Here is a 25328-nt window from a genome sequence, read left to right as displayed (position 1 = left end):
AAATCCTAGCTACTTGGAAAGCTGAGGTTTCAGACCAGCCTGGTAACTTAGTAAGACCCTGTCTCAAAATAAAATGAAAATATATAGAGATGTAACTCAGTGGTAGAATGCTTGCCTAGCATTTCCAAGGCCCTAGGTTCAACCTCTAGTACTATAAAGGACAAACAAATAAAAAACCTCTACATAGGTTCTTCTTTGGTTGATTTGGCAGGTTTTAGATATCACTAAGTGGGTGTTTTGGCTATTCATATTTTGGAATCTGTGCCTCATTTAGAATATTAGAAATCCAAAGCTTTCTTCAAGTTTCCATAATATAACACAGGAACTAGATATTTTAAGCAAAAACACTGTGCTTTTATAATCACTTAGGGAATGATTTTTTTAAAATGATCCTAAGGAGCAAGATACTTACTTTCTTCTAGACACCATTCTTATGATTGCTGTCACTGTAATACAAAGCTGCTCCCCAACCCTTTCCCTTGCATCACAACCTAGCTTGTCAGTCTGAAAGCTGCTCTCCCCGCCCTTTCCTGTGCAGCCATTTTCCCCGCCTCCCAACTACTGTCAGTCTGTGAACATCCTAGCTAGCTATTGGTTCATCAGTCAGCTTGCAAGTATCCTTCTCCATTATTGGTCCCCTGTTAGCCCAATGGGATTCTTAAAGATAGCTTCACCGCCATCTTTTCTCTCTTGTCTTCCTCTCTCCCTGACTCACTTTCTCCTCCTTGCTTTTCCTCAGCGTGTGCCCTTTCTCTTTCCCTTTCTTTTCCTCTCATTTTCTCTCTTACCCTGCAGGGAGACACTCCATTTGCTTAATAAACTCCCTTATGTGATTTCCTGTGTCCAGAGTGGTTTTTGTGGGATTCCTTGCAGTCACCACCAAGTGACTACAAAAGCCCATCAGTGTGTTCTCTACAGATAGGCTAGATCCCAGTTAGGTGAGAACAGTACTGTAACAAGGTCTTAGTTCAGTTAATTATGATTTATCCTATAAAAAGTATTTAAGTATGGGGATGTAGCACTGGTCAGGTGTGCATAAGGCCCGGGTTCAATTCCCAACACTACCCACAAGAAAAACTACTTAAAATAACTTTTTTTTTTTTTTTTTTTTTTTTTTTGGTGCTGGGGATTGAACCTGGGTAAAATAACTATTATATTCAGCTTATTACATCGTGGAATGACTGAACAAAAGTATCATATTCTATGATTAGCTTCAATTCCTAACTTGTGTCAACAGAAAATAACAACTCTGCTTTGAGGAAATGGTTCATTTGGAGCCAACACAAATGACCCATGCCCTGGGAACACAAACTCAAGTTAACAACATAAACTTCCAAAACACATGGTTTCCCAAAGACCTGGTTCTTCCATGAAGAGATTAGCCTTTTACAGTCCCAAGAAAGTAGGTAGGGTCAGCAGGTGAACTACAAAAAGGTGGGGAAATCGACTAGATTCAGATGTTGTTTTCAATAAAGCAGGGTAGGTAATTTCCTGTAGCATTCTGGTATTGTCTCATTCCCAGGCTTAAGATTGGGAGGGGCCAGAGATCCGTCAAGCTTCGCATATGTTTATCCAGTGGTCACAAAACTGATAGATCAGACACAGAGGTGATAATTAATGGCTGTCAAGGGGGCAAAAATAGCCCAATGCAAATTATGATTCTTAATTTGCAATACTTCATCTGTCCATGAGGTCTTGATATTCTAATCACTAAAATTCAAACAACCTAGAAGTTCCCAAATACAAATAAACTTGCTTCATTTGACAGCAATAGAAACTTTCCAGGTAAGTTCCAGATGCTATCCACCAGCTCTTTTTACTTTCTTAGTTATTAAATGCTCATATTCTGTTAGTCTAAGACTGTAATAATTGAGATAACTGACAAAGGTGTCCTCATTTTGCTAAGTCCTGTTTCTTTTCCACAAAATTTGATAAAATCTTCAGGGGAACATTTCAAGCCATTGTTTCTATTTATGAGTCAGAAAAACAAAAGGCAGAGCAAATTGTGGATGACAAGGACCCTTGGAATACTTGTGTGCTGTGTAATAACCTCTCATTTATCTGGAAAGAGAGATTTGATACACTGTCATTAGAAGTACAAAGTACCCCAAAGCCCTAGGATAATTTGATTTACGAAACATAATTTTTTAAAAACGATAACAAGGCTAGCTGAGTCACACCCTATAGTCCCTGTTGGAAGACTGAGGCAGGAGGATTTGTTGGGACTACAAGTTCAAGACTAGTGTGGGCAACATAGCAAGACTCCATCTCAAACCACACCCCCTGCCAAAAACAAACAAACAAACAAAAGAACACAAAAACCCAACAATGATAGTAGTCTAGGGGGAAAAGGATGAAGGGTATTTTGTTTTTGTATCTTATTCTATACCATGAAATTTTTATGTCCATTTAACATTTCTAGTAGGAATTAAAGAAAGTTCACCTCTTAATGCTATAAATAAATTTTTTAAAAAATTTAATTTCATGTCATTTTAGGCACCAAAACAGAGGGAGGTAACATTGCATGGAAAGATGTGACTAGGTCATGACTATGGATCCTAAGCATAGATGAACTTCTCAAACTTTGGAAACCATGAAGGCAAGAAATTTCACCAGTAAACTGTCTTTGCTCTGTTGGAATACTGCCTGAGATCATCTATAAGAGCAAATCTATACTACCACAGGATGATAAGCCATGTAGAGGAGACCCGAAATCCCTACTTGACCAGGGTAGCCAAAATATCAGACATGTAAGGCCATATTCCAGCCTAGTCAACCCTCTGTGTATTTGCTGATACATAAATGGATAAAGCTGACAGACCAACTACCCAACCAACCCACAGAACTGTGAGCACAATAAATACTGTTAAGTAAATAAGTTTTTGGGTGATCAAAAGAAGTTGGGGAATAGATTGGGGAGGATTTCACAGAACTGGACATGTACAAAACTGGACTCATTTTTCTTGACTTTCAGATTTTACTTTTTCCTAGAAATATAGTCACCATTTCTTCTTTACTCTATTTTGAATCAGAGGCATGTTTTCTTCTTAATCTTATTTTCTTCTCTCTACAATATCCAAATCTCATCAATTCTTCCTTCCACTAACACTGTTACCACATTCATGTAAATTTAATAACTAAACTACAGCAATGATGCTCTACTTTCCATCTTTAGCTGTTGAATTTATCTTGAATCCTCTTGTAACAGTCATCGTAGTAAAATATTGCTCTAATTAGGCTTCTTTCCACTGCAAAATCCTTGTGTGACTTCCTTAGCCTTATCTATTGAGTTACCTCCCTCTTAATTTTGTCTGTCATGTATATTTCCATGCATAACTTAGCTTTCTTCAAAGTTATCACATTTTTTCCACAAACCCAAACTCCAGTCAAATTAGTCTTGTCAGTTTTTTCTAGACTATGACATAAAAACATTCTTTAAAAAATATTTTTGCTTTTGATTTTTTTCCCAACAGAATTCTTACTGCCTAGATCTTGGCAATCCAAAAATATCTAATTTGAATTCTGTGTGTGTGTGTGTGTGTGTGTGTGTAAGACACAGGGGATGGAACCTGAAAGGAGGGTGGGATGGGTTCTACCATTGAGCTACATCTCCAGATATTTCTTTTTTAATTTTTATTTTGAGACAAGTTCTGACAAAGTTGCTGAGGCTGACTTCAAACTTGCCATCCTCCTACTTCTGCCTATTTCTACTGGGTGTACCATTGCACCCAGCTTCCCCCCTTCCCCTGTTCTTTTCTTCCAGTGCTAGGGGTAAAATCCAGGACCTCCTGCATGCTAGGCAAGTGAGGAACTCTTCCAGCCCTCAAATTCTATCTTCCACGTGAGACTTCTTTCCTGATTATTCCCAGGTTATTTTTTGAACTCCTTTAGTATTTATTGTCTAAACCATTCAGTTAACACTTAATGTTGTTATTTTTTATATACTTACAGTTTTTATGTGTAGATGTTTTACTCATACACCTAAATCATAACCATCTGGAGACCAAAGTGCACATCTATACCTAGTATAATGTGTAAAATGTTGTCAATAAGTATAATTATATTGAAAAGGGCAGTAAGATTTGGGTAGAATTTGAGTAGGTGGTGAGAAAAGGGACACTCTAAACTAGAGTAAAAAGAGCAACAATGAGAAAACATATGGTTTGTTCCAGAGATGAGAAGGATAAAATCTAATAATGAGTCAATTTATTTCCTTAAGAATGAATGAAGAACAGAAGCACTCAGCTATCATTCTTCCTCTTATTTTTCTCCAAGTTACAATAAGGCTCATTTTTGCCTCAGGATTTTTACACTTGTAGAAGATATGATCACTGAACTAAAATTTTAAATTGGACTTTGTTTACATGTTACGGAAAGAGAAGCCAGTGTCCACAAAACAGACAAATTATCACCTTTATTCAGTTCTGTAACATAAAAGTATAGGATCTATTTTATATCTAAGACCCTCCTTCTAGAGTTGCCTTGTGGTTAGAGAGAAGAAAATACTTCAGAAAACCCAACAGAGTGGGGGAAGGGCAAACCCTTTGTCAAAAGTTCCTAGGACTTCAAAACCCTGTATAAAAGGACCCCAAAACCCTATAAAAGGGCCCAAAGTTGGTCAAGTAGAGAACTGAGAAATTAGTATTTAGGTAAAAACTTTACTTTCTTTAACAACTGTTGCCTCCATTCAACAATTTCTTGCCGGGGTCCAGCCCTAGCAGGAGTCCATGGGTTCCACACTGGTAAACGGGGCGCGGGGAGACAGCGTGGCGATGGATGGAGAATGAAAGACACAGACTCTAGTTCTGGTGCAATCAATCCCACTTTATTCTGGAGAAGGCTGGGTTTATATACACTTTTCTTCAGGCTATGATGACAGGCTTATGATTAATAAAATCAAAGAAGTTTCCAAAGCATAGGTAGAAATTGTTTTTATCGAAAGATTATGAGAAAACAGTAACCTTACAGATTATCCTTACTTAATCACAATTATTTTAAGCATATCTAACTATGTCAATGAGCTAATACAATGTTTATTTCCTTAATATCTAAACTCTATATGACCTAAGACTATTTTTATTATTTTTGCGGTAAAGCAATAGACAAATAATGTCATGTGACCATCTCTACTAGGTCCTTCTGGTTAATATCTAAATTGCTGAATTAAGGGTTACAGGAGGGCAGCAGTCCCAATGGTTATTATGTACCAACGTTTATTATAGGGGTGACATATTCTTTGTAGGAAGGAAGGAATGTTGTGAAACCTTATTCTTTTACCTTACCACCACACATAAACAAAACCATCATCTGGATAAAACCACCCTGTAGGAGACAGGGGGAGATCTATATCTACCTTCTCTAAGGGCTTGCCTTTAGGGGGGTACCAGGGCTTGCCATTGATAAAATAAGCTAATCCATATCTAGTAGCTACTGTGGGAGATGCTTTGTGTTTAGAACTTGGGGAAACATTGTTATCTATAAATTTCTGTACCCCAACAGGTTCTGGCTATGCCAGTAAATGCAGTGTTTGATTTTTAACATAATAAAAACATTCTCCTATAGTGAGGTCAACATCACAGGGTTTCAACAGGTGTTTTGTCTCCATAATGTTTTTCTGGAAATTTGTAGAATTATTCCCATCACCTCTAGCAAGATCCTCAGACTGAAGTGAGTAATATATTATTAGGAAAATTGCACAGAATAACATCCAAGCTAGGGAGGCATACATCTGGCTATAATCCTTTTAGGATGAGTCTCTGCGATCATCCTTGAGTGGAATTCTGTCAAGCACTGCAAGGAGAGCCAGGTGCCCCCGCAATTTCTTTTATTCAACAACATTGCTTACAATAAATAAACAAAAATCATAAACACAAATTTTGGTAAAAAAGAATAAGAAAAAATACATACCATGGGAGTACTGTCCCAAAGAAAACTGACATGGTTATATGAATACAAGTGATGCGTACTTTAAGAAAAACAAAACAAAACAAAAACAGCCTAAACAGCTGAAAAGAAGAAAGTTTTAAAGAAAACTTTTATGATGTATCTTAATATAGTAGAAGTTAAAGTATCTATATTACTTTTATGCTTAAGAAGCTTAACAATAAATATCGAAAATATAGTTGAAATTAAAATGTCTTTGACTGATCTGGGGGTGTATCTTGGTGATAGATTACTTGCCTGGCGTGTGTAAAGCCCTGGGTTCCACCGCTGGCATTACCCAAACAAAACAAAGCAGAACGAAACAAAACAAAAATCCTGGTTGTTTCCGACATGCTGTTTGTTAACATAAGGATCCTATCAGGACTCATCCGATACATTTGGTCTAATAATGTCTTAAATCCTTCAAATGCATAACCTTTCTCTACTTCTTCATTTTTCTTGAGAAATCCTCATTTGGGCCTTATAATTGACCCTATTTTAGATTTTCTTGATTGTATCCTCGCTCTTATTGAACATGCTCTCTGTCTACTGTCTTTTCTATAAAACTGGTATTGAGGGAATAAAGGTTTGATCAGATTCAGTTTCAATTTTTTTTTCAGGAATTTTTTATACGGGGTGTTATATACATCCTATTGCATCAAATCAGGTGAAAAATAAGATTGGTTGTCTTTATTTTTGTGATGTCAGTAATCATTGACCATTATAGCCTTAACCCAGGATTTCTTTAGGAGTGGAAGATTGGTGATATTCTAATTTGGCATTCCTTATTCATTTACTAACTGGAAAACTTTTATATAGAGAAAGTTACTTTCATCAACTATACCTCAGGTCACCCTACAGTGCAGTTCTTTCAGAAAAAGCAAAATAAATGCTTGATTCATTCTCTTTACATATTCTCCTTGACTATTGAGACCTGATAATCCCAATGTAAACTGGAAACACTGTTAATTGAAACTGTATTTAATACATCTAACCTACTGAACTCCAGAGCTTAGCAATACAGTATACCATTCAGAATTGGTTGTTTATTCTTGTGATCACATGGCAGACAGGTAGTTATGGCTCACTACCACTGCCCAGTACTGTGAGAGGCTATTATAGAGTGTACCACAAATCTTTGAAAAGATCAAAATTCAAAATGCAAAGTATGGTGTCTGGTGTCCATCGAATGCATATCATTATCTCATGACTTTGATCAATAATCATTGAAAACTGGGGACCATTTATATTTAGTTTTTGTTTTTAGAATAATGTATTGATGACCTAGCATTGTCCAGAGGGATCAGTGAGTTTTGTTTGGTTAACTTTTTTTCTGTTGTTGTTGTTAATATTCTTATGGACTCTGAATTTTTACAAATTTGTGTTCCAATTTGTTGCAGTTACTGATATTGATGCTCAAATTGCTCCACCTTAGGCCACAGGGAGCCTCTTTTTTTGACTCCTAATTCACTGTTATGACCTCAGAAGACTTTGACAAATAGCTTGCTTTCTATTTTGACTACTACTTATTATTATTTTGACTACTCCAGACCAACAGTTAGCCATTTCTCTAGGAAATTGTCTTGATTCTTTTTAATGGAAAATGATATTTAGAGTACAGACTACAACCTTGGTTCATTAGAATTGCTTGGTCAAAATTTCTATGGCATTTCAATGGATAGAGTTAGAAAGACAATTTTAAATAGAAAATAGAATATAAATTCATACTACTCATACTGATATATTTAACTATGATTTGGAATTACTGGGATTTAAAAAAAATTTATACTGTATTTATTTTTACCAGGAAAATCTTAGTTTCTGGTGGAACTGAAATACATGTGTGTATTTTTTCTCTCAATATGCATATACCTACAGAACCACATAAAAATATATGTAGATATAGATGTAGCTATATACATATAATTTCAGATATACCAATATTTTTACTAATAATATTACAAAAAACAGCTTAAGATTTCTTTGCAGTTATTTTTGTCTTTAGAATATTTTCCATGTATAGACAAATTCCTATATTCTAAAGGAACTTAAAATAATTCTTTTTTGTGTGGCCAATTTTTCATCTCTCAGCCAGATGTGGTGGCAAATCCCTGTAACCCCAGCTACTTGGGAGACTGAAGCAGGAGAATTACAAGTTTAAGGTCATTCTCTGAAACTTAGTGAGCCCCTGTTTCAAAATATAAAATAAAAAGGGGTTAGAGAATAGCCAGTGTTAGAGTGCCCCACCCCTGGGTTCAAACCCCAGTACTGCCAAACAAAACAAAACAAACAAACAACAACAATTTAAAAAAAAAAACAAAACAAAACAAAAAAAAAAACTCTCTCTGCAAATTGGGTTTATTCATTTTATTTTCAAGCAATTTTTTTGTTTTACTTCACTTTGTACTTATATAAATCATTTATATTGGTTCCAAAGTGGATGCTGCAAAACAAGATACTTTCAGAAAAGTTCACCTTCATTCTTTTAATTTTTTTTAAAACAGCATTTTGATTCATAGTACACAAATTTGGGGTACAACTTTTCATTTCTATGATTGTACATAATGTAGATTCATACCATTCATGTAATCATACATGTACATAGGGTAATAATGTCTGTCTCAGTCCACTATCTTTCCTTTACCCACTCCCCTGCCATTTCCCTCTACACAATCCAAAGTTCCTCCATTCTTCTCTTGTGCCCCCCATTGTGTATCATCATCTACTTATCAGACAAAACATTTGGCCTTTGTTTTTTTGGGACTGGCTTATTTCACTTAGCATGATATTCTAACTCCATCCATTTACCAGCAAATGCCATAATTTTATTTTGCTTTATGGCTGAGTAATATTCCATTGTGTATATATACAACAGTTTCTTTATCCATTCATCAATTGAAGGGTGTTTAGGTTAGTTCCACAATCTAGTTATTGTGAATTGAGCAGCTATGAACACTGATGTGGCTGTGTCACTGTAGTAAGCTGATTTTAAGTCCTTTGGGTATAAACCAAGGAGGGGGATAGTTGGGTCAAATGGTGGTTCCATTCCACGTTTTCTGAGGAACCTCCATACTGCTTTCCAGAGTGACTATACCAATTTGCAATTCTACCAGCAATGTAAGAGTATGCCTTTTCCCCCACATCCATACCAACACTTCTTATTGCTTGTGTTCTTGAAAACAGCCATTCTAATTGGAGTTAGATGAAATCTTAGGGTGCTTTTAATTTGCATTTCTCTAATTACTAGAGATGATGAGCACTTTTTTATATATTTGTTGATCACATGTATATCTTCTTCTGTGAAATGTCTGCCCATTTCCTTAGCCCATTTATTGATTGGGTCCTTTGTATTTTTGCTGTAAAGCTTTTTAAGTTCTTTATAAACTTTGGAGATTAATGCTCTGTCTGAAGTGTGTGTGGAAAAGGTTTTCTCCCACTCTGTAGGCTCTCTTTTCACATTATTGCTTGTTTCATTTGTTGAGAAAAAGGTTTTTAGTTTGAATACATCCCATTTATTGATTCATCTTCATTCTTAATGTAACCTCTTTGTCCTCTCTACCTATAGTTAGTTTTCATTAGTTTTTGTTTATCCTTCATTTAAAAATAACATACAAATATACAGTATTTTTCTTTTCCTTTCTTAAAGATGTGTGCTTTTTTTCTAAGCATACTTTTTTTTTTCTAATCATGCTTATTTTTTAATGCTTAACTAGTATATCCTGGTGATTATTCTATAGTGATAGGTAGACATTATCTTTATTAATGTTATAGCTGCATATACTATTCAAATATACAAAATAATTGTTAATTTAACTAGACGTTTTATGGTAGGCATATGCATTGCTCATAATCTCTTGCTGTCTCAAAGAGTGTTGCCACAACTACACTGTGTACAGAACTTCTTGTGTTTTTATGATGGTGTTTCTTAGGGACAGGTTTTTGGAATTATTGAGTCAAGCAAAATCCATTCCCAATTGTGCTATGTATTACCAAACTCTCCTTCACAGGGGTTGTGTCATTTTGTATTCCCAGCAGCAATAGTTGAGGCTATTTATGTCATAAAACCATAGCCTTGTCAACTGGGTATGCTGTCAAACTTTTGGATTTTCAACTGAAATGTAAGAAATGACAAGTCATTATGGCATCATTTTGCATCTTTGTTATTATGGCATTTTTATATATGGCAAAAGGATGTTTGACTTTCTATTTTTATGAATCATTTATTTATATTTCCTTTTCTTTCTCTTTCTCTCTCCCTCTTTCTGCTAGGGACTGAACCCAGAGTTAAGCAAATGTTCTACCACTCAGCCCTATCTTGTGTGCATTTTTCAAAAGGATTGTAGTTCCTTTAGAGTCTCTTTGTTTATCAGGAATATTAATTCTTTGTCTGTAATGGAAGTTCCAAATATTACAATGCAAGGAACACATTGTATTTTTCCTTTTTCCCTATGGCTCTCCAGTTATCCTGGTTTTTATTATCTATTTAATTTATTTTTTGGTACTGGGGATTGAAATGGGGGTTGCCTAGCAGTTCCTTTTTATATTTTATTAGAGACAGGGCCTTGCTGAATTGCTTAGTGCTTTGTGAAGTTGCTGAGGCTAGCTTTGAACTAATGATCCTCCAGCTTCAGCCTCCCCTAGCTGCTGGGATGACAGGAATGTGCCACCATGCCAGGCTCTGGTATTTATTAAGGAAAGGAACATGGTGTTTCTTTGTTTTTTGTTTTTTGTTTTTTTTTTGCAGTTACCAAAATAGCTGGACTAGGGCAGTAGGAGAGTCATGAGAAATAAAGCTAATAAAAAAGGTAGGGACCAGATCATGTAGAGTCTTAAGGTCTACATCAGAAATTTTCGTTTTATTTTTTGATTTGTTTTGTTTTTTGTTTTATGAGACAGGGTCTCACTATGTTGCCCAGGCTGGCCTCAAACTCCTGGGCTCTCAAAGATACTCCTGCATCAGCCTCCCAAGTAGCTGGAATTATAGGCATAGGCCACCATAGTTGGTTTTTTAAAGTTTTTTTTTTTTTTTTTTTTTTTTTTTTTTCCCCCTCTATGTAGTTCTAGAGATCAAAACCAGGGCCTTACACATAGTAGGCAATAACTCTACCACTGAGCTATACCTGGTTAGTTTTATCTTAATAGCAGTAGACACAGAAAAGTTTAAAATGGGAAATATACATAAAGGGATGTTTGAGGAAACTTCCCTTAGCTGGAGGTAATGATGGTGGGTTTCTTTGCTCAAATAAAGTACTTCAGGAGGTGACTGAAGTCCTGGGGTATGTGGCTGAATTTATACTTGGGATGTTTATTCAGGTCTCAACATCCTTAGTTTGAAAAGACATGTAATTGTCTTTTCTGATTCTAATATGGTTCCTACAAGTAGTACTACTTAAGGCTAAAACATTTCAGCCTTACCTGATCTGAACTCTAGTGGCCGCCTACTTGTCTGTACCTGTAATACGTGAATCTACTCCCTCCTCTGGGAAGCAACACAAAGTTTAAAAACTTCTTACTCAGTTCTCTGGAACAGACTGAGTGGGTACCACATCACCTGGGCTATACCAGCATACTCGCCATGGACTCTGCTCATTTTTTTCCTTCCCATCAATTACAGCAATATGTAACTGTCCACTTGTATGCTGACCTTTAAATAATGCTAGTCCACAGTAAGTTCAGCCTGGGGCCATAATAAACTGCTCATTACAACTTAAGCAAATATATTTAATTTGCTTTCCAAGATACATTTGATACATTATTAGTCCACTCCTCTAACAACAGGAAAAGGCTGGAAGTTAACAAATGAGTTGAGAAATTATGTATCAATTTAATTAATCTAATCAATGTTACAGCTAGTGCCTTTGTGAAGATAATGGCCTACAGAACTATAAAAACTGGAAACTATTAGTGCCACTTAATTGGCAAAGGAAAAATGGTGTGTGTAACATCAGAAACATTGTTGGGTTAAAAATTTTAAGTCAGGAGTATAATTCAGATGCCATGAACTGAGGTGAATGGATCCTATTACGTTTGTAGATAATGTTAAAATGAAATAAGATTTTAACCCTAGCTGACAAGTTGGAGAAGTGAACAAGTTGGTGACAAGATGGAGAATCCATAGAATTTGATTTTAAACAAATCCTAAAAGGCAAAATAAAATAATAAATCTACTTTTGACTGATATTTGTCTCCTTAAATTCCGAACATCTTTTACATTTTCTTATAAAGTTAGTTCTGAAAAGATATAGCCCCTGAACTTTGAGGAAAAATATCTAAAAGAGAGCAATACATTTTCTATTTACAAAGATCCCTTGGGTTACTTTGTGGTGAATGGGTAAAAGTGGTATTGGGAATACAACTTCCAAGTAATAGACAATAGTGGATAACAGATGAATCTGAGAGATCTTTAGGTATTATAAACAACAGAATTGGTGATTAATTGGGTAGTAGGGGTGAGGGAAAGGAATAGTCAAATATAATTGTCAATTGTGCCTGTATTCTCCACAAAGCTCTTGTGTTAGTCAGCTTTTCATTGCCGTGAGGAAAACACCTGACTAGAACAACTAGAAAAATTTATTTTGGTTCATAGTTTCAGAGGTCCAATGTATAGTCAGCTGACTCCAGTGCTCTGAGTCCAAGTTGAGGCAGAACATCATGGCAGAAGGGTATGGGGGAGGAAAGCTGCTCTGCTCATGGTGGTTGAGTGTTGGGGGACCTTGGGGAAGATGAAGCCTTCTAGGGCACACCCACCTCATCCAGCCATACCCTAACTGCCACATAGTCACAGTCTGTGCATTTGAACTAAGATGGACTGATTAGGTTACAGCTCTCATAATCATTTCACTTCTGAATATTCCTACACTAACATAGGAGCCTTTAGGGAACACCTCATATCCAAACCATAATAGCTCTATAATAGTAGACATAAATGGGAAATTCTAGGCTTTGTAGTATAGTCACTGTTTTAGTCAGCTGTTTCATTGCTCTGACCAAAAGACCTGATGAGAACAATTTTAAGGAGGAAAAGTTTATTTGGGGGCTCACAGTTTTAGAGCTGTTAGTCCATAGTCAACTCTAATCTTTGGGGACTGAGGTGAGGCAGAACATCATGGTAGAAGAGTTTGGTGGAGGAAAGCAGTTGGGAACATGGCACCAGGAAGAACTCTCCTTACAACGAAATATAACCCTTAAAGGTATGCCCTCATCAATCCACTTCTTTCGGCCACACCCTATCTGCCTACAGTCATCACCTAGTTAATCGATTCAAGTGGATTGATGCACTGATTAGGTTAAGGCTCTTACAACCTGATCATTTCACCTTTAAACTCTCATGCACTGTCTCACACGTGAACTTTTGGGAGATTTCTAACAGCTAAACCATAAAGGCCTCTAATAAGTGGATCTTGTCTTTGTGTTGGAACAATAAGGAAGTGCCTGCCCATTACATTTGGGTACTATGGCTCATTGAGTGCATTGATAGGTACTAATATAAGGCAATGTGTTCTGCTTTAATAATCTTCCATTTGGAGAGTATTTTACTAGATGTGGTTCTTATCCCCATCATACATTAGGCATGCCATAAAAGAACCAATTAGACACAAGAAAACCAACGGGAAGATGAGTCTACCTAGTTGCCTTTTGTCTTACTTTTAATTTTTACACAGCTCATTTGTTACTTTAGAAGTAAATCAAAGCAAAAGTAACCAAACTGGGGGCTATAAATGTGGCTCAGTAGTACAGTGCTTTCCTATCATGCATAGGACCTGGGTTTGATGCTTGATGCTGCTAAAAAATAAAAATAATAATAATTGAACTGAGTTTAGGTTGCTGTTTTATCTACACTTACACTTAAATCAGTGAGTTTCTGCTTGAGTAATTGAGTAAGTAGTTGGTGAAGTTCAGTTCTGGACATTCTGTCTTTGAGGTCTCTTTGATACTTCAAAGATCAAGATCCCACAAGAGATTTATGTGTTAAAGATAAAAGTTGAGATAGAAGTTAAATAGTTCAAAATTGAAATCATGGGAATGGATGAGATCACCTAGGGAGAGAGAGAATAGTTAGAAGAGAATATGGCCAGGAACTAAACCTGAGAAAGATATGTTAGATAGTTAAGGATACTGAGTAGGCTGAAAACACAGATGTATATACCAGAATAGGTAAGAGAAGCATGGTGTCTGAATAACAAGAGGAAGAGTATTTTAAGCAGAACATGGTCAATGTAGTAGCATATGAAATGCTACTAAGAATCATGTAAAATGAAAACTGAAAGTGTCCACTGGATTTAGCAACCAGAAGTTATTAATGGCATTAGTCTGACCTGTTTTGGTACAGCGGTGGTGGCTAACTCCAAATATAAATCGTTCAGGTCTGTCTGGGAGGTGAAGAGAGAGCACCAAATACAGACAATCCTTGAGAAGTTTAACTTTGAAGGGGTGAAGAGAGATTAAAAGCAACATTTTAGGAAGACAGGAAAGAAGAGAGCAAAGTAGTAACAGTGGGTTAATTTCTACTCCATTTAATGCATAAACATTTGTTCACTGCATGAAGAGCACAGGGCAAAAAACTGAAAATTGAGAGATGAGTAAGAAGCAATCTCTTCTCTCAAGATGGTCAAGATTTAGTGTGGGGTGGGTATATATAGATTACTGCATGTTTTAGATTCAGTACCAGCATAGGCAGGAATGGAGTACTGTTTATTAGGAAGAAAATCAGAAGATGTAGAAGTGATGTTTGTGAACTGAGTTTTAAATTCATATGTATTAGTAAAATGACTGAGAAAGATATTCCAGGTAGAGGGAAACACATAGTTTATTGGAAAACTATATGTAGCCTTTAAAGAGCATGGGTTCTTGGAATTATTGCCTAGATTTAAATCTTGCCTCACTCATTACCAGCTCTAGGGACTTGGGTAATTACCATAATTTTGCAAAGCTGCAAAGCTGCAGTTTACTCAACTATCAAATGAAGACTCAATCTCCACACTAAAAAAAAAAAAAAAAAAAAAAAAAAAAAAAGAAAAAAAAGAGAAGAAAAGAAAGAAAAGAAAAGAAGGAAGGCTTAATTCCTATCTCATAGAATTTTAGAGGCTACAAGTTACTGGGAGCTCTGAATTAAATATCTGGCATATGGAAAACATTTAATACATATTAACTCATTATTATCAGATCTAAAATGCAAGAAGAAGGGCAGGGTCTGAAGCTAAAGAAGGTAGTCAGAGGTCAGATTATGACAGGTTTGTCAGGAAGGTCAGCACTGTTCCCAGCATTAATTAAAACAAACTAGTGCAATTATTAGGAAACAGTTAAACTGAAGTCAGGCTTAATTCCACTAAAAATATTATCCAGGAAGCATCTTAATTATAATCTTCTGTTGATGAAGCCCAGGGCAACAGGTATGTACAAGTACCTTGCAGTCTACTAATTAGGAGGCCAAGGTTGCTAACTTCTAATTGTGCAATTTGCAAATATATTTTATGTTACGACATCTTGTAATACAGTGCATTATTTTCCATAAGACTATTGCTAAACTTCAGTTTTCTAAATTTTTTTTCATGTGCTTTTAAAAAATGAACTGGTAACATGATAATTGTATGATTTCACTATATTAGAAAAATCTAGTTTGTGAGCTAGGGATGTAATGGTACAGCACTTGCCTAGCATGTGTGAGGCCCTGGGTTCATTCCACCCTTAATATCAAGGAAAAAAAAAAAAAAAAAAAAACTCAACCCCACCACAAAAACAACAAACACTGATCACATAGGATAGGTCAATCTTCAGCATTTGGGAGGGGCATTCGAGAAAAAGCTGCAGGTGGATCTAGAGAAATTTGTAAGATAACTATAGCCTCTATCCTTTTGTCATAGTTTGAATGGACAAAGGTTTCTCTACTACAAAGTCAATACTTTATTCTCAAGATCTTTATTTTGAGCAAGTTGTTTCTTTTTCTCTTTGTAAGAGTTCAACTTCTCACTCATGTTAACAGTATTACTTCTGTAGGAGAAATTTTTGCCTTGAAAACATATTTCTGGGTCACTACTGCTTGGAATGCAGAACTCTATAGAGCATTTTTCTTTCTATTTTGGGTACTGAGGATTGAACCCAGAGGCATTTTACCACTGAGCCACATCCCCAGCCCTTTTTTACTTTTTATTTTGAGTCAGTGCCTCACTAAATTGCTGAGGCTGGCCTCAAAATTGTGATCCTCTTGCCTTAGCCACCTGAGCCACTAGGATTACATAAGTACGCCACCACACCGGGCCTGTTGGGTATTTTTGAAGTTAAAATGATCATGCTGGGGTTGGGGATGTAGTTTGGTGGTAGAATTCTTGCTTAGCTGCCTAGTACTTGCAAGGACCTAGGTTCAATCTCAGCATGGGGGGGACGCGGGAGGAAAAAAAATCATGCTGATACCTTCATTTAGAAATTTTCCATGCCTGATGAATCCTGTGCTATACATTTTTCCATTGGCATTTTTAACACTGATTTGGACATTTGATATGAAGTATATTGTAAATGCTGGTTTTGTTATATGGTATGAAGTGATTTTATTAGGTCCTGTTCTTGTGCCTCAATTTCCCTTATCTTTTCTGATCATCTGGACTTATAAATAAAACCTCACTTTAGCACGTTCACGTATTGGGTCAATTCTAAAAGATGTAACTGCTCTTCGTGTTCATTTCTCATAGTTGACAACACTTTTCCAAGGCAGGTATTTTCTTTTCGCTCGTAGGTGCTTAATAACCACACAGAGATGACCTAAGAGTGCAGGGGTCTTTTCAGTAACTCTGGATTTCAGAGTGTTTCCTTCCCATTCCTCAGCCAAGCTAACATTTGCGATCCAGTACATAATTTAATGAAACGTTTTAGGAAATAATACTTATTCACTATCTGAGATGTCCCTGGTATGTATTTCATAGAAAACAGAAACTAACCACATGCACCTGTACGCCTTCCAGGTAGAAACCAGCCAGATTGGTTTTATGAACCACTAACGGGTGTTTAAAGGCAGGCTCTTTAGCAATTTTCACTGCAGCTACGTATGCCACAGCCCTTCCAGAATGCGGCACTTGCGGCTTGCAGAGATGCCGCCCGTGACTAACTCGCTGGAGGATGGGGTGTTTTCTGCCGGGTAGCAGAGCGGCACCAACACACAGCTGCGACTCGGTGGATGATGCAGAACTCGACCCATTTCCCTGTCCTCCCGCTTCCTTGAGAACAGTCCCGCCCCTTAATCTTTTCCAGGCGAATTTTAATCTCTCCTCCGCCAAGTGGGCAGAGCGCCGAAAGATCGATGTTACCTCCACGCCCCGAGAGCCGCCATCTTTTTGAGGGTGGGTAGCAGGAGAAACACATGTAGGTGCAGCACAGGCTCAACGGGATGCTGACTGGATTTTGCTGCTTCTCTTCCTAGCACTGTGGGACCAGAACGGCAGAATCCACCGGGGCCCTTCCTCTGACTACCTCTCCGGAATGAGGCCTCAGTGTCCGCGTGACAGGACCCTCTTTTCTCTCCCACAGTGAGTGCAGCGCGGCGGCGCGGCATCCGCGCGCCCCCCCGCGCGCCCTCTGCTGTCAGTTGCCCCGCGCGTTCCCGCTGGCGCGCGCCGCTCCACACGCACCAGCGCCCCTCCCCCGCCCGCTCGGCGCTCGGCGCAGACTCGCTTGTTTGTTTCTTCTGCAGGAGCCCAAGGAGAGGCCGGAGCCGAGACGATGCCTGGGAAACTGAAGGTGAAAATCGTGGCCGGGCGCCATTTGCCAGTGATGGACCGTGCTAGTGACCTGACTGATGCCTTCGTGGAGGTTGGTGCAAGGTCTTGCCCCTCAAAACCCAGAGAAAGCCAAGCTCAGTGAAGGATCTACCCACCTGCTCCCAACCCCTCAGTCCATTCCTCTTTCCATTGCCCTGCGCTCTGCCGTGCTTGTCTAGCCCTCCCTGGAGGGATGTCCGCCGAGGCAGCCCATGTGATGGGTGCATGGCTCGCAGGGGCCCGCGGTACGCCCCGCCGCGCGGAGAGGTTCTTGCTGCTCTGCGTGCCGGGTGACCCTGATGGCTGGACTCATAACAGGCCACCTGCCAGTCAGCAGATCCCGAGGCGTGGCCGCGCGGCCACGGAAACACGCATGTCCTTCTTTAGGGGAGGGATGAATTTCACGCCTGTGTGATGCACATCTGCTTGAGAATGTACGTACAACCCTTTGTGGGCATTCCGAGTCCTACGTTCAGGGTATCCACCTTTAGCCTGACATTTTCAGAACCTTCAATGTTAGTTCCAAACACAACTGGGACACTTTCTTGTATAGACTGGTAGGTCTGATGAGCTGTTTCAAGTAAATTTAGTGCCTTGAGGTAGGAAGTCAATTAAGTGCTATGGATTTAAATTACAAAATTGCTTTTTAAATCTAATGATTAGTTTAAAAGTCATGCAAATTAGTGCAGGCATACGGCCTGGAAAGTAATAAACCAGAGGCTGAAAGAAGCCAAGAAAATATTGTAATAAAAGTCGACATGATGAGCCAGAGGATTACAGCAATAATCGTTTAGGCTATTAATGCTTAAAGTTATAGGTACATGATAATATACAGCCTGATTTCATCTCAATATAAAATATTTTTATGTTTCTTAAAGGTTCTCGAACCTAGCCACTGAAGTTCATCCCTACTGTCATGGCAATTCTTAATCCTAACTTCCTATTCATTTGAGAAATTTCTGTATGCTCTTGGCTGGATATTAGGTCATAGGGATACACAGATAACCATAGTATTTCCACACAGCTTATTTTAATAACTAATAGGTAACATGAATTGTATTTCATTATTGCCATATCTGTGCTAAGTACTTTTTAATTATTATCCTGTATTATAGATGAGTTAACTGAGGCCCGGGGATGATAATATTTTGCATAAGATTACTTAGCTTGTAAATCTCCACATTTCCCCTAACCACTATGTTAATACTGCCTCTCCAGGCAAGATGAAGAGTGTTAAAATCGAATATGGAAACAATTCCGTCTCTGAAAGTTTAGGAAGACATCTAAGGAAGTGACATTTGAAGTGACAGTTGAACTGGGCCTTGAGGGACACCCCGGATTTTTACCAGAAAAAAGGAACACAAAGGCACAGAATGTGGTACATGGTTTATTCAGGGAACCATCTTAGTTTGAGATGTGTCTGAAATAAAAGGGGTATGTATGTGAGTTTGAGGGGTTGAGGCTGGACTAGTAGGTTGGACTCAAACCTCATTTCCTATTGTTTTTTTTCTTTATAAATAAGCAGGGGTAAGCCAGGGGAGCTTTTTCAGTGGAAATAAAAGATTGTGTTTTTACTAGGTTGTTTCTTTTTAGGATTACCTGAATTTACTTATTTATTATTTATGGTGCTGGGGATGGAACCTAGAGCCTTGTTCAAGCTAGACAAGTGCTATGACACAGAGCTACACTGCGTGTTAGGTTCTGGATGTACTTGGATAGATATGAAGCAGGGAAAGCAGTTAAGAAGAAGTTAAAATTGTCAAGGCAGTACGTGGTAATGGGAATAGATTTGTAAAGATTTGCAGAATATTTCTGACAGGCCTTGATAACTGGATTTGCTGGTGAGGGAGGGGGCAGCTTCAAGGGTGACTCATTAATTCCTTTGTTCAATAAATAGTTTTTGATTGTCAGCCATTTGCTAGGCCCTGTGCTAGTTACTGGTCTAGCTGATACATGATGGTGAACAAGACACACTGTTTTTGCTTTTAAGTGATATTTTTGGTGAGGGAGACAGACATTTAAAAGGAAAAGAAATTATTAAATATTTAGTTACAAATTGTGATGAGTGCCATAAAAGAAAACAGTAAACAGGGAGTAACAGGGAGGAACATCTACCTTAAGGTTGAGTAAAATCAGGTTGAGTATCAGGCAAGCAAAGACTGATTGAATGAGAAGAAGCCAGCTGTGCAAGGAGTATATTTGTGTGTGTGTGTAAGGGTAAGGTGTGGGGACAGAAGAGAAGTGGAAAGGGAGAGTCTCAGTAGAGGGAAGACACTGAGGAGATTGGTGTGTTTTAGGAGATGAGGAGCATGTTTGTGGCAATCATGTAGTGAGTAAAGGGGAGAAGGGTATAAGATAAAGTTGTAATGTTGGTCAAGTAGCCATGATTAGGAATTGGAATTTTATTTTTTGTTCTTGTGGTACCGGGGATGTAACCAAGGGCACTCTACCACATCCTTAGCTCTTTTTATTTTTTATTTTGAGAGAATCTCGACAAGTTGAAGAGGCTAACCTTGAACTTGTGATTCTTCTGCCTAGGTCAGATTTGCTGCAATTACAGGCCTATGCCACATACCAGGCTTGGAATTTTATTCTAAAATCAATCTGAAGCAGATAAGTGAGCTTTGTGTTGTGATATGGAGGATGAATTGAAGGGAAAATGGTGGAAGCAGACACTTTGTTGGGAGATTCTGAAATAGTTCAAATAACAGGTGGTGAGGGCCAAGGTAATATTTTGGTAATGGAGAGAAGTGAATAAATTCTATTTTGAAAGTTGAGTAGAGGATTTGTTGGTAGATTGGAGTCAGGGACCAGGGAAAGAAAGACTGAAAGATAATTCCTAGCTTTCTGGGGTCAGTGGGGTAATATTCTGAGATGCCACAGGGATGATAGAGGTTGATTGGAGAGAGTCAGTTTCCATTTGGGCATGTTAGAGTGGAGTTGTCTTTACGACCTTCATTACAGCTCTCCAGGAGGCACCTGGATTTGTTACTCTGATGTTCTAAAGAGAGGTCTGAGTTAAAAGTTCACAGAGGCCAGTGTTTCTCAACCTTGTGAGACTCAGCACCCGCTTACTATAATAGATATTTTGAAGCCTACTCTTAATATTCTGGCATGATTTTCATAGTTACTATAATTTGTCTATATTCATAATAAAAAATCAATGCAATGCTTTAATCATAATATGAAAGAGAAATAAAGGCATTTTTAATGATTTCAATATATAAATACTTGTCCATAAGCATAGTAGGAAGCATGAAGTAATCAGATTGAGTCAGTGGATATTTATTGAGCCCTTGTATGCATCAGACATTGTAGTGGGCAATAAATAAAGTGAAAACTACTTTAGTTATGGAACTTACCTTTTAACGGAAGGAGGTAGTTCATAAATAAGAAAAGATACAATATGCTAGATGGTGAGAGTGAGCCATGTGGAGAAAATAGAGCTGGAACATTGGCTGGGAAGTGCTTCGCCTATGTGTAAAATCAAGTGACTATGACTGCCCTTCACAAAGTGAGGCAGAGGTGTAGTTTTGGCATCTCATATATCTTCATTGCCATTGGTTATCTGATTTTCTAAAATATTCAACTCATGGGGAAGAACCAGAGTTGTCTCTTGATTATAAGATGACTTTAGTTCCTGTCACTATATTTTGGTCTATAAAACTGTGTTAGGTTCTAGGTAGATTTCTTAGTAATGTGCCTATCCGGTGAGACATTTGAATGTCATGACATGTGACAGGTCTTCATTGATGGGATTTTTGTATTGCAGGATCCCTCATATCTCTAGCTCTTTCTCATTAACTACTACTATTTTCCTCTAAACCACTGCTAGATTTCTAAAGCTTTCTTAGATGTTGATTCTTCCCCATTTGGCAAACCTCTAACTTAGGGGAAGAGAGAAGTGAGGTGGATCTTTGAAAAAAATATGACATCAAGAGGTATATTAGAGGATGACTAGAGAAAGGAAGCTGAGCTTGTAGGCCATTGGCCAGCGTGTGGGGGTGGGGGAAGAAAAATAAGGAAAGAAAGTCCTAAAGGCCAGAGGAAGTTTCTAGAAAGAAGCCCTCATCTGTCATAAGTATATAAGCTCATAGGAAAGGGAGATAATGAAGCCTCATCTGTCAGATGGCACTGAGAAGTCAAATCATAGAAATCATTGGATTGGACAATATAGAGGTTGTTATTGATCTTGATGAGGATGAAGCCCATACTGTAATAACTTAGAACTAAGAAGTGAGGAAGTAGAAATAGCAGGAGCAGGCACTGCTTCAAAAAGGGAGGAGGAAAAAATACTGTGGTTCCTAAGTATGTAGTTTTTAGTATTTTTTTTAAAACATAGGTTAGAAAATACTGGAACATATTTGTGTGCTAATAGGAATAATCCAGCAGAAAGGGGAAAATTAAAGCAGGAAAAAGGGGATAAAAGAGGATTACCACATAATAAGGGGATAAACTGTGTAATATAGGCTGTAAGTAATATAAGCTTATAGGAAAGGGAGATAATGAGCCTAGATGCTCTTATTCTCTTCCTCGCTCCCTCTGCTTTTTTTTTTTTTTTTTTTTGAAGAAGAGATCTTCCTGTGTTGCCCAGGCTGGTCTTAAACTCCTGGGCTTAAGTGATTTCCTCAGTCTTCCAGGCTACAGGAATATATTACCAGGCCTAGCTAGTTATAAAAAATCTTTATGCTGGGACTGTAGGTTGGTAAAATTTCCATAGGCAGAGAGAAAAAGGAGCATTTTCAGGTGAATAGGACAAGCCTGGTAAAAGCAAAAGGAGGGTCAGAGAACATGTAATTGAACGAAGGGTTTTGTCAAATAGAAGTGGAAATAAAAGGTAAGGGGAATACATGATTGCTGAGTAGTCTGATAGAGTAAGAAGCTGGAATAGTGCTCTCAGCCAACTTCCATTGACTGGCTCATTGCAGTCCCCAGTGCTCTGCATGCTTTCCATCAAGCATATTCTTAGATACCCCCCATATCATTAGACTACTCTAAAGAGAGTGTGCCCCATAAGTTGGCTGAAATACTTTACCCAGAGTCGGTTGTGTTTGTTCCCAAATCTGCTTATGTCGTCTGTATTTGTTAATTGTAATTAAACCTTGTATAAATTGGAATTCAGTTAATAAGACTTAGGGAAATAATCTATAAAGATTGTTCTTGCATTAGGTGGAGAAAAGATTGTGAAAAATATAGGATACTTTATTCTTTGTTTTTACAAGTGATTTTAAATTCTGCCACTTTATAAATCCAAACCAGAAAGCACAGATGACACGAATATGGTTTATGCAAAAAAAAAAAGAAGATACAGAAATCTAAACAGTGAACCTGTACTCGGAGGCCTTTGTATTGCATTAAAAGGCAGAAATGAATGTTTACATATTTTATATTAAAATTTTTACAGCTTATATTATAATTTTATTATATTATTATTATTTGGTACTGGGAATTGAACCCAGGGGCACTTAACCACTGAGCTACAACTGCAGACCTTTTTGTTTTCCATTTTAATACAGGGTCTCGTTGGGTTGCTGAGGCTGGCTTTGAACTTGCCATCCTCGTACCTCAGCCTCCCAAACCACTGGGATTACAGGTGTGTGCCACTGCACCTGGCTTTTTTATGTTTTAATGTTTCTCTGGTTTAACCAAGTTGCTTGAGTAACTGATTAAGTACTAGTACTGGTTGGTTGAGAATTTCTACTCTTTATGAATGTGAGAAGTTTAGGGAGCAAGTGAAGACCCAGTAGTACCTGAAGATGAATCTTTTTTTTTTTTTTTTTTTTTAAACATCTTTTCTTTTTTAGTTTTTTATATCTTTATTTGTTTTTACGTGGTGCTGAGGATCGAACCCAGTGCTCATGCATGCTAGGCAAGTGCTGTACCAACTGAGCTACATTAAAGATGATTCTTGCTGAAATCTCTAGAAAGAGTAAAATGTGGTTCTGAACAAGGGAAGTATTAATGAAATACATCTCTTTTAATGTGTGTGATACAAACTGTTTGGCTAAACTACATTGTCATTTTCTGTTTATCTAGGAGCTTTTGAGGGAATACTTGGCGGAAAAGAAATTAATATTTAATGAATATTTTCTATGTTTCAAACATTTTGCTAATTCTCTAAATGCATTATCTCATGTAATGCTCCCAGCAGCCCTGCTTTTCAGAGGAGAAAGTAGATTTAAATAACAGGTTAAATAACTTTCTCAAGGTAATTTAGCTAATGAGTGGGAAAAGAGAATGCCTTACTTTACTAGGGGAATCTCCATTAAAATTCCTAATGTTCTTTAACAGTTGTAAGGCATTTAATTGCTGAGTAATAAAATACCTTTGAGTTGAATAAAGCTGAATGAACTGTGATTCTTCTTTACTAGAAGAGAAATCATCACAGTGTTGGCAGAGTGCATACTCTAGCCTTTTTCCTTTTTTTGAAATCTTGTGTTTTTGTTTGTTTAATGCAGTTTGGGTTCTATCAGATCTTAATTTAGAATGCATTGTTGTAAAAAAAAAAAAAAGGCAATATACCTGAGCTTGTGGTGGGGAACAAAAGATGATGCTGAACTTGTAACTTAAAACACTAGGTGCTTTTTGGTGAGTCAAACCCTTAAGTGTATTTAGCATTTCAATGGTTTTATAATCCTAACAACATTTTACTTCAAATAAGGCAGTTTTAAGTAAATTAACAATCATTTATCTAACTAAAAAATCTAACTAAAAAACAATCATTTATCTAACTAAAATGCATAAGATGTTCCTTGATTTTTGATGGGATCATATCTCAACAAACCCATGGTGCATTGACAGTATTATAAATTAAAAGTGTGTATTTGATGTACCTACACAACTGAATATCAGGGCTGGGAATACAGCTCAGTAGTGGGGCACACATGCAAGACCCGGGTTCAATCCTCAGCACCACAAAACAAAACAAAACAAAACAACAGAAAAACCGATTACCAAACATTGTACCTTAGTCTAGCTTACCTATTCAGATACCTTCATTAGCCTATAGGTGGGCAAAATCTAACAAAAAGCCTATTTTATGGTAAAGTGTTGAATATCTCATGTAATAATATCGAATGCCATACCAAAAGTGAAAAGCAGAATAGTTGTTTGGGTATGCTTTTGCACCATTGTAAAGTTGAAAAATTCTAAGTTGAGATTAAAAAAATGAAAAATTATGTTTGGAGACTTGTATTTCCTTTATGCTTTGAATATTGAAATACAATGAAAATTAGATTAGTGAGTAATCAAAAACTTCTTCCCAAGTGTCTTTTCTCCTGTTAAGCTTCATTTTGTTAACATCGTGATTTGAAAAGAAAAAAAATATGTAATGCATATTTTATATTTATATTTATATATTCATATACTTCCCATTAAAAAAGATTTGAATTCTCCGAAATATAATTTGGAAATCCTTATTTCTTTATTACTACATGTACTGTATTCTTTATACTCTATCAGTCCTTTCTTCAGAGAGAATTGCTATTCCTTTTTTGGCTTGTGTTCATCTACTTTCCCTCCTCTCCTTTATTTATTTATTTTTGTACCAGGAATTGAACTCAGGGGCACTTAGCCACTGAGCCACATCCCCAGCCCTTTTTATATTTTATTTTGAGACAGGGTTTTGCTGAGTTGCTTAGGGCCTTGCTAAGTTGCTGAGGC

The 25328-nt window shown here is 37.4% G+C and overlaps 1 protein-coding gene across 23 annotated transcripts in view; it reads left to right on the top strand.

Moving 5' to 3' along the window:
• Positions 1 to 15800: 15800 nt before the first annotated feature.
• Positions 15801 to 25328, top strand: part of C2CD5 (C2 calcium dependent domain containing 5) — a 97514-nt gene continuing 87986 nt past the window's right edge. For 4 of the 23 annotated variants that reach the window (XM_079141465.1, XM_079141474.1, XM_079141462.1 and 1 more), the window contains exons 1-2: positions 15803 to 17435; positions 17600 to 17718. In XM_079141465.1, the coding sequence (XP_078997591.1) occupies positions 17629 to 17718 (90 nt within the window). In that variant the 5' untranslated portion in view covers positions 15803 to 17435; positions 17600 to 17628. Of the gene's footprint in view, positions 17436 to 17599; positions 17719 to 25328 lie in introns of all 23 variants that reach the window. The other 19 variants (XM_079141471.1, XM_079141467.1, XM_079141464.1 and 16 more) reach the window with 9 other exon arrangements.

The sequence above is a fragment of the Sciurus vulgaris genome (assembly GCF_902686455.1).
Source record: "Sciurus vulgaris genome assembly, chromosome: 5".
Lineage (NCBI taxonomy): Eukaryota > Metazoa > Chordata > Mammalia > Rodentia > Sciuridae > Sciurus > Sciurus vulgaris.
The sequence above is the reverse complement of the archived record's forward strand: the minus strand, read 5'-3'. Positions and strand labels throughout refer to the sequence as shown.